The sequence below is a fragment of the Phalacrocorax aristotelis genome, chromosome 4 (genome assembly GCF_949628215.1).
Source record: "Phalacrocorax aristotelis chromosome 4, bGulAri2.1, whole genome shotgun sequence".
NCBI lineage: Eukaryota > Metazoa > Chordata > Aves > Suliformes > Phalacrocoracidae > Phalacrocorax > Phalacrocorax aristotelis.
In genome coordinates, this window is record NC_134279.1 from 39,643,288 (window position 1) to 39,655,391 (window position 12,104).

The following is a 12,104-nucleotide window of genomic DNA, read 5'->3' on the forward strand; positions in this document are numbered from 1 at the left end:
CTGATTTTCTTCTGTTGCTTCCATAGGTGATTCAGCTTTTTATTTAAAGGAGCCTGTGGAACTGCTGAATTCTCTGCTTTACAGCTGTGCATTACCCACAAGTTGACTGTTGGCTCGGACCCTGAATCTGAATTGGTTACACATCTTCTACTGATCTGATGCAAACAGAGTATCTTTAACTTACCATAGTAAAACTAAATATTTGCTTTTGATCCAACAGTTAAACCAGCATCATACCAGTTGATATCTTTCCCAAAGTGGTTTAACCAGTTAAGACTAATCCAACCACAAAGGGACACTGATATGCTTGAACTGAGTTTTGCTTCGTATAGAAATTTAAGTTAGGCAGTTCTATATCTTCTCTCCAGGACCTAAATAGCCTGCTCTGGGCAGTCGTGAATCACGTATCTCTAACTGGGACTTAAACCTTTGAATCCTGTATGGGAGTTAAAGCTGGCATGGACATTTTACCCCTCTTATTACAATCTGGTTATTTATAAAATAAATTATATCAAGCAGAGAGACAGCATTTCCTTCCTTCTCTGATGACAGCAGCTGGGTACACGAGAAGTTCCACAGAGATCAAGGGTGTAAAACCTAGACAGATCCACTTTGTATCAGATTCAGAAGAGCTATTTATCAATATATAAACACATATAGGATACAAGACGAGTAAACACTTAGAAGATATCTGTACACACTAAAAATAAACAAGATGATCAAGTTTCTTTTATTATCAGTATTGTAAGACTGGCTTTGCTTCTATTTAATTTAACAGAAACTTACCACTCTGTTCTACAAGAACACTCCCGATCCTCTTTTTTTATAAAGGCAAAATTCAGATATCCTTTCAATCAGAAAGAAAATCAGCCTCAACTGGTACATAATGCTTTCCTAAACAAAAAATCAACTTGCTTTTTCCTTAATGACCAAGTGTAACTACAAGATAACAATGTGCAATATTGCTTATGCCCCACGTAAGTAAGATGTTATTTGTGAATCATTTCAAAGATAAAACAAAATCCTAAGAGAAAATAGACATATCCAACACCACAGAATAAACTCTTGGGATAATACATCAAAGCAAAACATCTCATCAGATACCAGACATCTTCAATGGACAGCAGAATTTAAATATGAAAAGTATTTTGAAGTATAGCAAGACACTGTGGAGAAATCTCCATTCGAAGACATTTCTGCATTTTAAGCGTCATCTAATTTGACACACTAATCCATTTCTTACTCAGTATTTTTATTCAGTTCCTGCTTCTACTATGCTTCAAACACCAAATTCAAGAGAGATGAAATTCAGGTGCTACTTTACCAGTATTACATCCTTTTCAAAGAAGTGATTTTCTCAGGGTGAAGCTATTACCTGAGAGAGCTCAATAAGGAACTCACACAAACTTGCCACTTTCTAATTCCTTCCGTGATAAATAAAGTCACCTCATAAATGAGAAATTCTGCATCATGGATCGCAAATGCTGAAAGGCAAAGCCTCAAATGCAACGGTATTATTTATAATCACAGACAGACATAACAGAAACCACAAAAAATAAAACAGATATGCTAAGCAATGCTTAATATTTAATCTCTAAATTTATGCTTAGCCAAGTAATTAGACCTGCTCAAATATATAAACACTTGCAGTGCCTGCTGATCAATGCTTAAAAGGATTACTTCAATGCAAAGACTCACTAAAATGATTAAACTAAGTTCTATTTGATGTCTGGTGCTTTCAGGGATCCTGTAATTAAATAACCGTTGCATATTGGCACAAGCCTATTGATTTAATAGAGGTACCTTGATTTATGTTACCTTAGTATGCTGTGCATTGTCACTTATGGGTGCTAACAGCTGTATGACATGATATTCAAACATGATTTTGCTATAAACCCCTAGACTTTGATAAATAACTGTTAGGAAACATTGAGGGTGTATGAAAGGCTGAGGTGTGAATAAAGGTAGTAATTCACCAGTTGGGTCCAACGGTTTGTTTTGTATTTAAATTCTGCTTTTGTGATACTGCAAAAACAGAAGTGTAGATACCTGTAATTAAGTTCTGTGGTCTGTAATTTTTCCTTTCAGGAGACCAGCGGTTGGAATGTTACAAAGGTATTACGATAAAATTCATCATAATGAAGCAATGCACAGGCAAGAACCAAACTGTAGAATCTCACATCATGACTAAGGTAGAGATTAAAAACCAAACCTGGCTGAGAGATGTGATTCTTTCACTTGTAGAATGCCACCTCAAATCCAGGTCTAATGGACATAGAAATGGCATCTTCTGGAGCTGGCCAGAAACTTTCCCATTAGGAAGTTTCTTGGTTTTTTTGTTTTAGTCAAATGAGTTTCTTATGGAAATGAATAGGTACTCTTCTGTTGGAACTAAATCTGTGGTCATTTTGTTTAGGAAACACTGAAATGAAATCTGTTTTCAGAATCCCTCAAAGTTTATTAGCAAAATAAATACATTTTTTGTCAATTGTGCTGTTTCCACCCAGCACATGGCAAAGCTGACAAGAATTGCATCTTTTTCAGATATTACTGCTACGGCTCATGATGTCCCTGCCATTATGACCAGAGAATTCCTCATTTTCCATCCTTAGGACATCTGGGAAATTTTAATTAACCTCTGCCAGGCTGGACTCAGTGTTGGAGACCGAAGGCTTTCAGGGTCTAGCACATAGCCAAGCCTTAGCAAAACCTAAAGCTCTCAAGGAGGCCTGAAACTCCTGGAGTCTCTGCAGTGATATTCAGATCCTGCAACAAGGAGACAGGATTGTGGCGAGCTTCAGCTTTCTAAGCTGCCCATCCCACAGCACTTTGATCTCTGGTAACCAGTCTCCATACCATCTTCTGAAAACCTGGACTCCTACACAATGCCCCACAGCTGAGCTCCTGGGCTCCCTAAAAGCTTGCAAGAAATTTAACAGTGTTTCATTGGAGCTTTCCACTTTTGCAAAATACATAGGTTTTGACAGAACAGCACTTTCAATGATTTTTATGAAAGATGTTTGGGTGAAAAGTTACCAGTCAGCTGTACTTACCCAGCAGGTCTCTCGATGATCACTCTTTCCTCTCTTACCTTGTCTTTGCTACAGCTCTCAAAATGCTTAGTTTACAAAACAGCTTCTCATAAACCATTTAGAGTTTCATAAATTTCTGAACAATGGTGATGATAGTGCATACACTTATTAGGCACGATATATTTAGTTTAGTATAACACACAAAGGGTGTCACCACTAAATGCTATAAATGCAAAAAGGAAAAGCTGTTTTAACTTGAAAAGTTTGGAAACTTTGACAAATGTTTCCAAGTTTTCGTTTCTGAAATGGGTGTAAATTACAAGAAAGGATCTGTAGTTAGACACTGGGTCTATACTGTACAGACAAATATTTGTTAGCAATGCATTTGAAGGGGATAATGCTGCCAGCATTTACTGTCAGGGAGATAAACTACATCTGAGTACTCTTTTAAGCAGTAACAAAAATATCCTGTCTGAAAGAAGAGGCTCATCTCTGCTATCTCAGAAATCAAAACCTCACCTGAGAACCAATGGTAAGATGAATAAGGTGGCGATCATTCAATTAAGGAGCGACAGGCTTGCAGGAATTACATTACCACTATAAATCTGTCAGTATTCCATTAATTTATTTCAATTAACAAATGGGCGGGGGGGGGATGGCAATGATGAGACACACAGTTAAAAGTGCCTGCTTCTGATATCAACAGCTATGCACATTATTCACTCCTTTTCTCTCAGATGCTACAAATTTTATTTCCAGTTTTTAAAAGACTGCCTATTATCTAATGCAATCAGGAAGAGGCAAAAAACCACAGATAAAAACCACAGAAAACTACAGGAAAAAAAAAAAACCACAAAAGGTGTGCTACAGGCAGGGGATTTTATACAATTATTGCCTTCCTGTCACATTAGCTACAATTCATCTGCAATTGCTAAAAACTAAGTCAATATAATTAAGTTTTTAGCCATCAGATTTTTATTTACATCTGTTTCAATTTCCAGTCTACCTGGCAAGATCTAGCTGGCACTTGAGAACTGTGTCCTTTCCTATCACAAGCTTTGCTTGACAAATAAACCTCAACTCTCTCTACAGAAGCGGTTTGTCACCAGGGACTTACTAGATAATTTCTCTGGATGGGAAATGAGAAGGAATTTCATTTGCTCTCCTTTCCCTGAACTGTTACCTGTGCAAAGCTGACAAAAACAAACTGTCTTTTGTCATCAGAACACTACTACATATGCATACACTAGTTATAAACTAATGGTTTCTACATGTTTTTCAAGGGCTCTCACATTTAAATTTATTTGAAATCAAAACTTGTCCTGTTCTAGATTGACTCAAACTTCAAAGATGCAACAAAACCCAAAAAGGATGAGAACACTTTTAGAGAAGAATCAGAGGAGAAATGATTCACGCCAAAGAAAAAAAAAACTCACATATGCTTAACAAACTCTTCACCTTCCCTATACTGACAACCAAGTACCATTAAATTGATTTATCCTGGAAAACAGCTGAGCACAGATAACATATATTTGACTTTCAGGATGCAAGGTCGCCCTGTAGTTTAGATTCCATTAACTAATCCTAACATACGAGTGATTAATTTGCCCACAAGTGTAACAGTTAGAACAGATGCAGCTAAATTGATTGACTGTGTTACTTCATAATTGCTGTCTCCACGTTGGTATAAGCATTGTTCTCCAGAAGTTATGGACTCAATGTAAAAATTACTGGGTGAACTGGCCTGTGTTATTCAGGAGCAAAACGTGATGAGTAAGGTTTCTTTGTGGCTTAAAAATAAGCAGAGCGGCCAATAACAAAAAGCTGAAGATAAAAATTCTAAATATTAAAACCTATTATTTGTGCATTTATATTGCATGTGTGATGAAAGAGAGTCTTTAGTCAAAACTCTCTGCTGCTGTAAATTAACTAACTTAAATGTAGAAATAAAATCACTGGCACTGATTTAACAATGGCAAATACAAAGGTATTTTGGACAGGCAGATGTTTCTTTAATCGTTCCAGTATTTTGCACAGCTGTTCTGGCTATTTGACGCTTGAGTGTAATTAAATTCAAAAGCACCATACCTTCCGAAGTGGTTTAAGCTTGGTCTCCATTATAAAGTCATATTTGCAGAGTTCACAACAGCGCGTGTCTGAGCTCTTAATCCACTGGTGCAGGCAGGCCTGATGAACAAAGCGCAGGGTCCCTGTGCAGCGACATGGTGTGATGAGGGGACTTTCATCATCTCCCTCACAGTGACAGATCCTGACAGGAAGGACAGCAAGAGCTAGTGAGGGAACTTGCCAACCAGCAATGCAAAGGCACTGGTTTATTTACACTGTTTTTTCATTTTCAGACTTGATATTCATAGGACGCCAAGCATATGACCTTTAGGATTGAGGCTCAGGAACATACTCCTTGTTCCCTTCTGCCACTTAGTAATTTCTTTTCACTTAGTTATTTCTCTTTGAGTTTGCTACGTTGTCTGAAGGTGCAGCAAAAGAAATAACACTGGTTTTCCCTTTTATGCATGGCAAAACCTTTAAGACAAATACCAGTGCTCTTTCTAAGAGCTAAATAGTTCTTGGTCTGTAAAGTAATGGCAATAAAATACCCAAAGTTAACAGAACCTAACCCCAAGCTGAAAATATCCAGTATGAAAAGTACAAAAAGTTCCTAGGACGCCTCTTCAGAGTTACAGAGTTAAAAGGATTAGAGAAGAGTTTTGAGTACTCTGGAGTAATGCGCATGGCACACAGCGTGTACACACATGCACACACTTTTTAGGAGGCAAGTCTTAAAAAGTCATGGTCCTTCCACTTGTTCATTCTTCACTGTCCCTCTGAAGCAGATAGCTGCATTATCGGGGAAAACAAAAACTACAGCTGTATGCTGACCCTAAGGTAGAGGTTGGTCCCAGAACAGTTGTTGCCTTACAATGGGATACAGAACTTTTCACATTGTGGTTTTGCATAAAATGATCAGTGTCCTAACATCACAATCTGATGCTTTTCATCTGTGACACATGTCCAAATGTCTTAGTGATCTTTTCCTCTTCCAGACAGACTCCTGTTCATACCAGGAAAACATTCGCCTACTGAAACCAATGACAGCTTTATTGGCAAGCGTCTCTGTGAGGGCAGAGGAAGATCTACAGTGAGCAGAAGGCTTAACCAAACACCTGAAGTGAAGGAGGTTCACCTCAATGAAGAGTATCTCCCTCCCATCCCCACCCCAGAAAAAGACAATAAAGCACCCAAGCCCTAATGAATGTCCTAAGAGTAAAATTGGCACGTATGGGGGGGGGGGGCGGGGGGAGAGGAGGGGAAGGGGAGAAGAAAGCCGAAGCCTGGGAAATGTTATTTCAAAATAGAGAAGTAGCAACAACAGCACAGAACCTGGTGTCACGCAAATGAAACTTAGAGCTTAGAAACTTAATACTTCGGAAAGGCACCCTCAGACACATGCAGAGGAGGCTGTACACGTCTGAGGAATAAGTTGCCCCTTTATACAGAAAACTGTGGCCTCACTGCTCCAGCGGTAGGAAGAGGGCTGGGGGGGGCCCTGTGGGGAGGTTGTCTTCCTACCAGCCGGGTTAGGGAAGAACGGCGTCCTTCTTGTAGCACAGGAGCACCTGGTGTATGTCAGGACGCAGCCTGGTAAAGACACCCTGCGGAAGACTGGCTATAACACACCACGGAGGCTGCCAAGTCTACAACCACAGGGAGGAGGAGATTTCAACGTTTAAGTGAAAGATCTATGGATCAAAACAAGCAGCTTCACTATTCTTCCATGGTGTAGCCTAGAGCCATGAGAAAATGAATCTACAATAATGGGAGGGCAGAACGAAGTTGCTCTGCTAGAAATATAGCATGAGGGAAAAAAGGAAAAACAAAAACAAAACCAAAAAAAGCTCTGGGAACCTGGTACACAAAAGCCAGGTTTTCAGCGTCTACAATAGTGCCTGTACACTAATCAGCATCTTATACCCCATGGGAGTAGAGGGGAAAAGAAAAAACCAATAATTTTTATCTTGCACACATTCATTTTTTGTGAGACACGGTTTTACAACAACTGGTTTCACAGTCTTTTCCTTGCTAACCCAGCCAAGCTAGGTGCATCAGCGGCTTAGTTCATATATGGAAGTTGTCTGAATGCTGACTTCTTATTGAGCCTGTAGCTTAAGCAGAACTAAATTTTCAAAACACCAAATAGCTATTTTGCTAACAAATGCATTCCCAGCTGAGAGTTACATAAAAACCATAATTTTCTTTTTAAATTAAAGCTATTTCCCAAAGGAAATATACATTGTTTGTTCATTTAAATTCAAGCTATACATAATTTATTTTACAGGCTTAGCATTTAAACTATTTAGAAATTAGACAACTAAGCTAGATAAGCTTTCTAACCATGAAATATGTAAATGGAATCAAATGGAATTAAAGTCCAGAGAAAATAACCAAAGGCATGGTTTTCATTAGCTTGAATGCTCTTTGGTGCAACTTAGCTCTTCATTATTTGTTTAGCCAGAAGAAATTAGCTTAAAAGAAATTTGTGCTACCTTAACTCATGGAGATTTTAAAGACATGTGGGTGCCTGACAGCTATTGAAACAGACTATTGCCTACCTGCTTAAAAACCTTTTAAAGACTTGGGCCAGATGACTTGTAATATCTTGCTTAGCCATGAGTGCTGAATCAGAATTTTGTGTGTCTTTGCCCTTTGCTGCAATTATCTATCTATCATGTACATCATAACTATCACAAATTATAGAAAATAAATTGTAAACAATGGTTTTGAAAAATATGTTGTGCAAACCAAACTAAGGTGGGGGTACAAACATAGACTTGTCTGAGTGGTATCTAAACCAAGTCGGAGGCAGAGAACTTCCATTGTACTTTCCTATTTTTACTTGATCACAACTGTTCAAAATTTTTACCCATCAGACTGACTCTTTACAGGGCTGAGCTTATCCTGGGAGTAAAATTTACTTAGATACTTTTGAAATGAGTTGGGGAAAAAACAAAAAACAAACCCCCAAAATACCCCACTCTCCACCGTAAAAGAAAAAAACCTGCTAAAACTATACTGATTTATATACAAATTGTAGAAGAGCACCGATCGTGGTTAATAGCTGCGGTTTCAGCTGTTCAGACACACCTATGGAATTTACATACTCAGCTTTTCTCAACTTTCTAGTCCTTTAGTAGATAAATGGCCTTCATTATAATAGAGCACTATTTTCGACTATCTGGAAATGGAGGGGAGGGAGGGAAGTCAGCTATTTGACCAAATCCTTTTAGTTAGAATCCCTTTATAGTCATAAATTGAGCCTGAAAATTTATTTTTTTTTTGGTAGGTTTGACAGCATAGTTCTTTAAGATTCCTGCCTATGAACAGGACCTTGCTTGTCTAGGGGAAAAGATGAGTACCAGGCTCCAAAGGAACTTTTGCTCTATAAATCATGTGTACGCCAGACAACACAGCATATACAAGCTATTAGATGATCTTCTGATTCAGATATACAAACTTTTTTGTGTGTGTATAATATACACCTACAGACATATCCCTACACACTGAGATCACAGAATATTTCCTTTAAAGAAAGCTCACCGTGCAACTTTACGGAATAATAGTCTAACAAACAGTGCAGTCATTCGTATGCTTAAGTTTTCACTTTATATGCCAGTATTTTAATTCCCCAGCACATATTTCCCTAGCACAGAATTGTTTCTACAACCTCCAGCACACAGATGTAACAAACAGAGAAATTCAGACCAGTGCTGTGCATATATCAGACAAAAATCCATAAAAATTCTTTAAAGGATGTTCTTAAATAGCAGGGTCACTTATAATGTAATAAATAAGCAAAAAGAAAAAACACTTTTCAGGAAAAAAAGAACAAAAAAATGCTAAACTGAAAACAAAATAGATCTTTTTGAAAGATTTTGCATAATTCATATAAAGCTGTTGCAGATTGCTTGTACGTTCCTTACATAAAACCCAATTCTCAAACGGAATAGATCAACTTAGAAAATTTTTAGAGAAAGACGTATGCACAAATGAAAAGGTAAAGACGTTTATAGAGAACATTTCAGAATTATTTTTCAGTATTTCTTTTTGTTCAAACTATTAATTGCACTCAAGGCACATTAAAATCATGCTGAGAAGCTAATCATAATGCAATGCTTCACTGAGAAATTGTATGTGACACATTAAACTTCATACCACAATGACTATGCAAAAGGAGTAAGTGAAGTTGCTCGCAGTTTGAGATATACCATGTACTGCACTGAAGGACATATCGAGACCATATAAATATAAATGAAAGAAATTTCTTGTTGGATTAAAATCAAGAGATGCTGCTAAACCAAGCGGTCAGAAGTGAGGCATCTTTAGAATTTGGTATTGTTGCACTGTCTTTAATTCGGTGACTATGAACTGCTTTTCCTTGTTCCTCCTGGTCCCGTTCACTGTAAAAGTTAGAAGGCGGGAAGGGAAGTATGAAACAAGACGACTACAGTTTTTAGACATTCATATGCTAATTGGATTTAGGCTGATCTTCAGAAAAACTGCAAGAGCTATCCTGGATGACTGTCCTTCACTTCTAATCAAATTTATATTTTTTTTCCATACAGGCAAACATTTCTTACATAGTCTCAGTTTAAAAGGTCAGCTAAAATCAGTATGAAGCAAGCAGTTCACATGGAAAATTTTCAGGTTTTCCCAATAGTGGTTTAGTTTGGCAAAATCATAGCAATCAAAATTACAGTCTAGATGGTGTGTCACCAGCTGAGCTGCTTATCGCAAGAGATACAGATATAGATTCCAACAGGTTTGTAGCTTTTCCTTCACATTCAAGGTAACAATTTTACTCTCATTAAAGAGAATAGCTGCTAATCTCAACTCTTATTGGAAAAACAGCAGTTATCCCAACCTGTCTTTCACTAATCCACTTTACTCTTTGGTAATTAAGAAAATGAGCCAATTTCTATGCCACTACAGCAAAGTATAAAATGCACTTATTCTGCAGAAGCCTTGTGTGCATCGCGAAACTTAACGCTCTACGCTTACCCATTTGGCAAGCGCTCCTCTATGACAGTATCTGTACAGCTGATTTCCATAGATGGCGATTCTCAAAGGAAGGTGATCAAGGATCAGAGCGAATTAGCATGACCCTGCCTGTGCTTTGAACTACATAAGAGCCTTGTTGTTAGGACCGGTGCTGGTGGAACAGCTTGCAGTAATTCTGCACCACCAGAACTCTTTCAGTGGATCCCGTATTTGAGATTGGCACTGTACCTCAGTACGTAATAAAATTTTCAGGGATTTTTGGCCATTACGTGTAGACAAAGGCTTTAGCTACGGTAAAGTAGTGCAGATCGCTTTTATTGACTTTCTTAAAAATATGCCAGGTCAAATTTTACCCTCATTAACAAATGTACAACCTAGGGGAATGCCTCTGACACTTTAAAAAATAGAAGTGTATACAGGGGCATAAGCATACTGATAATGATGTATGATAACATTTAAGGGCTATAAATGGCGTAATTATGTAAAAACTGTATTGTTCTCTAGTATTCCTGGGTGCTATACAGCTATGTCTATGTTCACAAGTGTTGCAGTGGAAGTATAGCAAATCTGTTGAAAAAACCAGCTAGTGCTATAAAATGTGATATCTACACCAGGGCCATCTTGGTGGGGGTTGCCTTGATTTGATACTGATTTGGAGTCGGACCAAGAATACGTCTTTCAGTTTACTTTCACTCAAAGGCAATATAGTTGGAGAACCCTGAGACCGATTCTCAGTGTGGTCTAGATCATGATAAAAGTAAAAATGATCAGATGTGCTTCAAAAGCAGGCTCCTCAGCTGAACAAAAGCACTAATGGAGATCTCATCATTGACAAAATAGGGAGAAGCTACTGCCTTGTGACTGTGGCACGTTTACTGCCCTTGTGATGCAATTTCTGTGCACTGTGAACCAGAGCATAATAATGAACTAATGCAGATGCCCAATACTCATACTGTCATTTTCCTGAAGGTGGAAGTATACCAGTAGAATAGAAATGCTTTCAAACTTTTAACAAGTCTCCCTAATAAAAGGGGGAGATATCTTCTCCATATAAATATGCTTAATGAAGATAATGTGCATTGGAAAAATATTATTTCTGGTGAGTAATGACTGAAAAGGCAGTTATAATCTTGACCTTCACTGGAAAGCATACCTAGACTCATAACGCTTATGCAAAGATAAATTCTTACCCTCTTCAGTGGGTACATCTCATTGCTATATCTCACCCTTACTAAAGGGACCTTGGTCAGGGAGAAACAGTGTAGCTGGAAAATGTTGGACCAACTGAATCCCTGGCTTTGATTTTTAGCTGTGAGGATTATTAGCTGCCAGCATGAAATACCATGAGCTCCTAGGTTATCTTAATTGGGCCAAAAGGAACCAATTCCACAGCTTTGCAAAAGGATGCACAAAACTGCTGTTGTTACTGTCTGATAACCTTAAGAACACTGTTCTCCTGTCCAAAGAGGTAATTTTCTCTTTCTGCCAGTTTATAAAGTGCTTACAGTGCATTTAGATAGTTAGAACCTAAAATTAAAGCAAACAACTTTATGAGCAACTTGCAGCAAATAATTAATTCATTCCAAAAAAATCAAACCCTGCTCTTGCATAATTTATCACTTGGAAAAAAAAGAAGTTAAATTCACTATATATGTTCACCCTGCGATAGGTTACAGAATGTCATGTTTCCCTTGCTTTCATTTTGCAGGCTTTTTTTTTTAAAATCTCATTTCCATTCTTTCCACTGTTAAATCATAACGTAATCTACATGACAAATTGGTCTTCCTCTCCATTTAAACACAGTGTGAATGAAGCACATTAATTCTCTGTACCCAATGTAATCAATTTGTATACCTTTTCCCTGTCACTCATGCCCTTCCATTATGCTATACTGTCAGCTGCCTTCATCTGACTAGAGGAATAAACATTTTCAAAATGTTGCACCACAGCAGTGGAATTTCATAATGGTCCAGGTAAAGCTTTCTGTTGATTTCT

The 12,104-nt window shown here is 37.9% G+C and overlaps 1 protein-coding gene across 2 annotated transcripts in view; it reads right to left on the minus strand.

Annotated features, from left to right (window-relative positions):
- Positions 1 to 12,104, minus strand: part of MARCHF1 (membrane associated ring-CH-type finger 1) — a 254,830-nt gene that overhangs the window by 25,520 nt on the left and 217,206 nt on the right. For both annotated transcript variants that reach the window (XM_075091062.1, XM_075091061.1), the window contains one exon: positions 5,121 to 5,301. In XM_075091062.1, the coding sequence (XP_074947163.1) occupies positions 5,121 to 5,301 (181 nt within the window). The remainder of the gene's footprint in view (positions 1 to 5,120; positions 5,302 to 12,104) is intronic.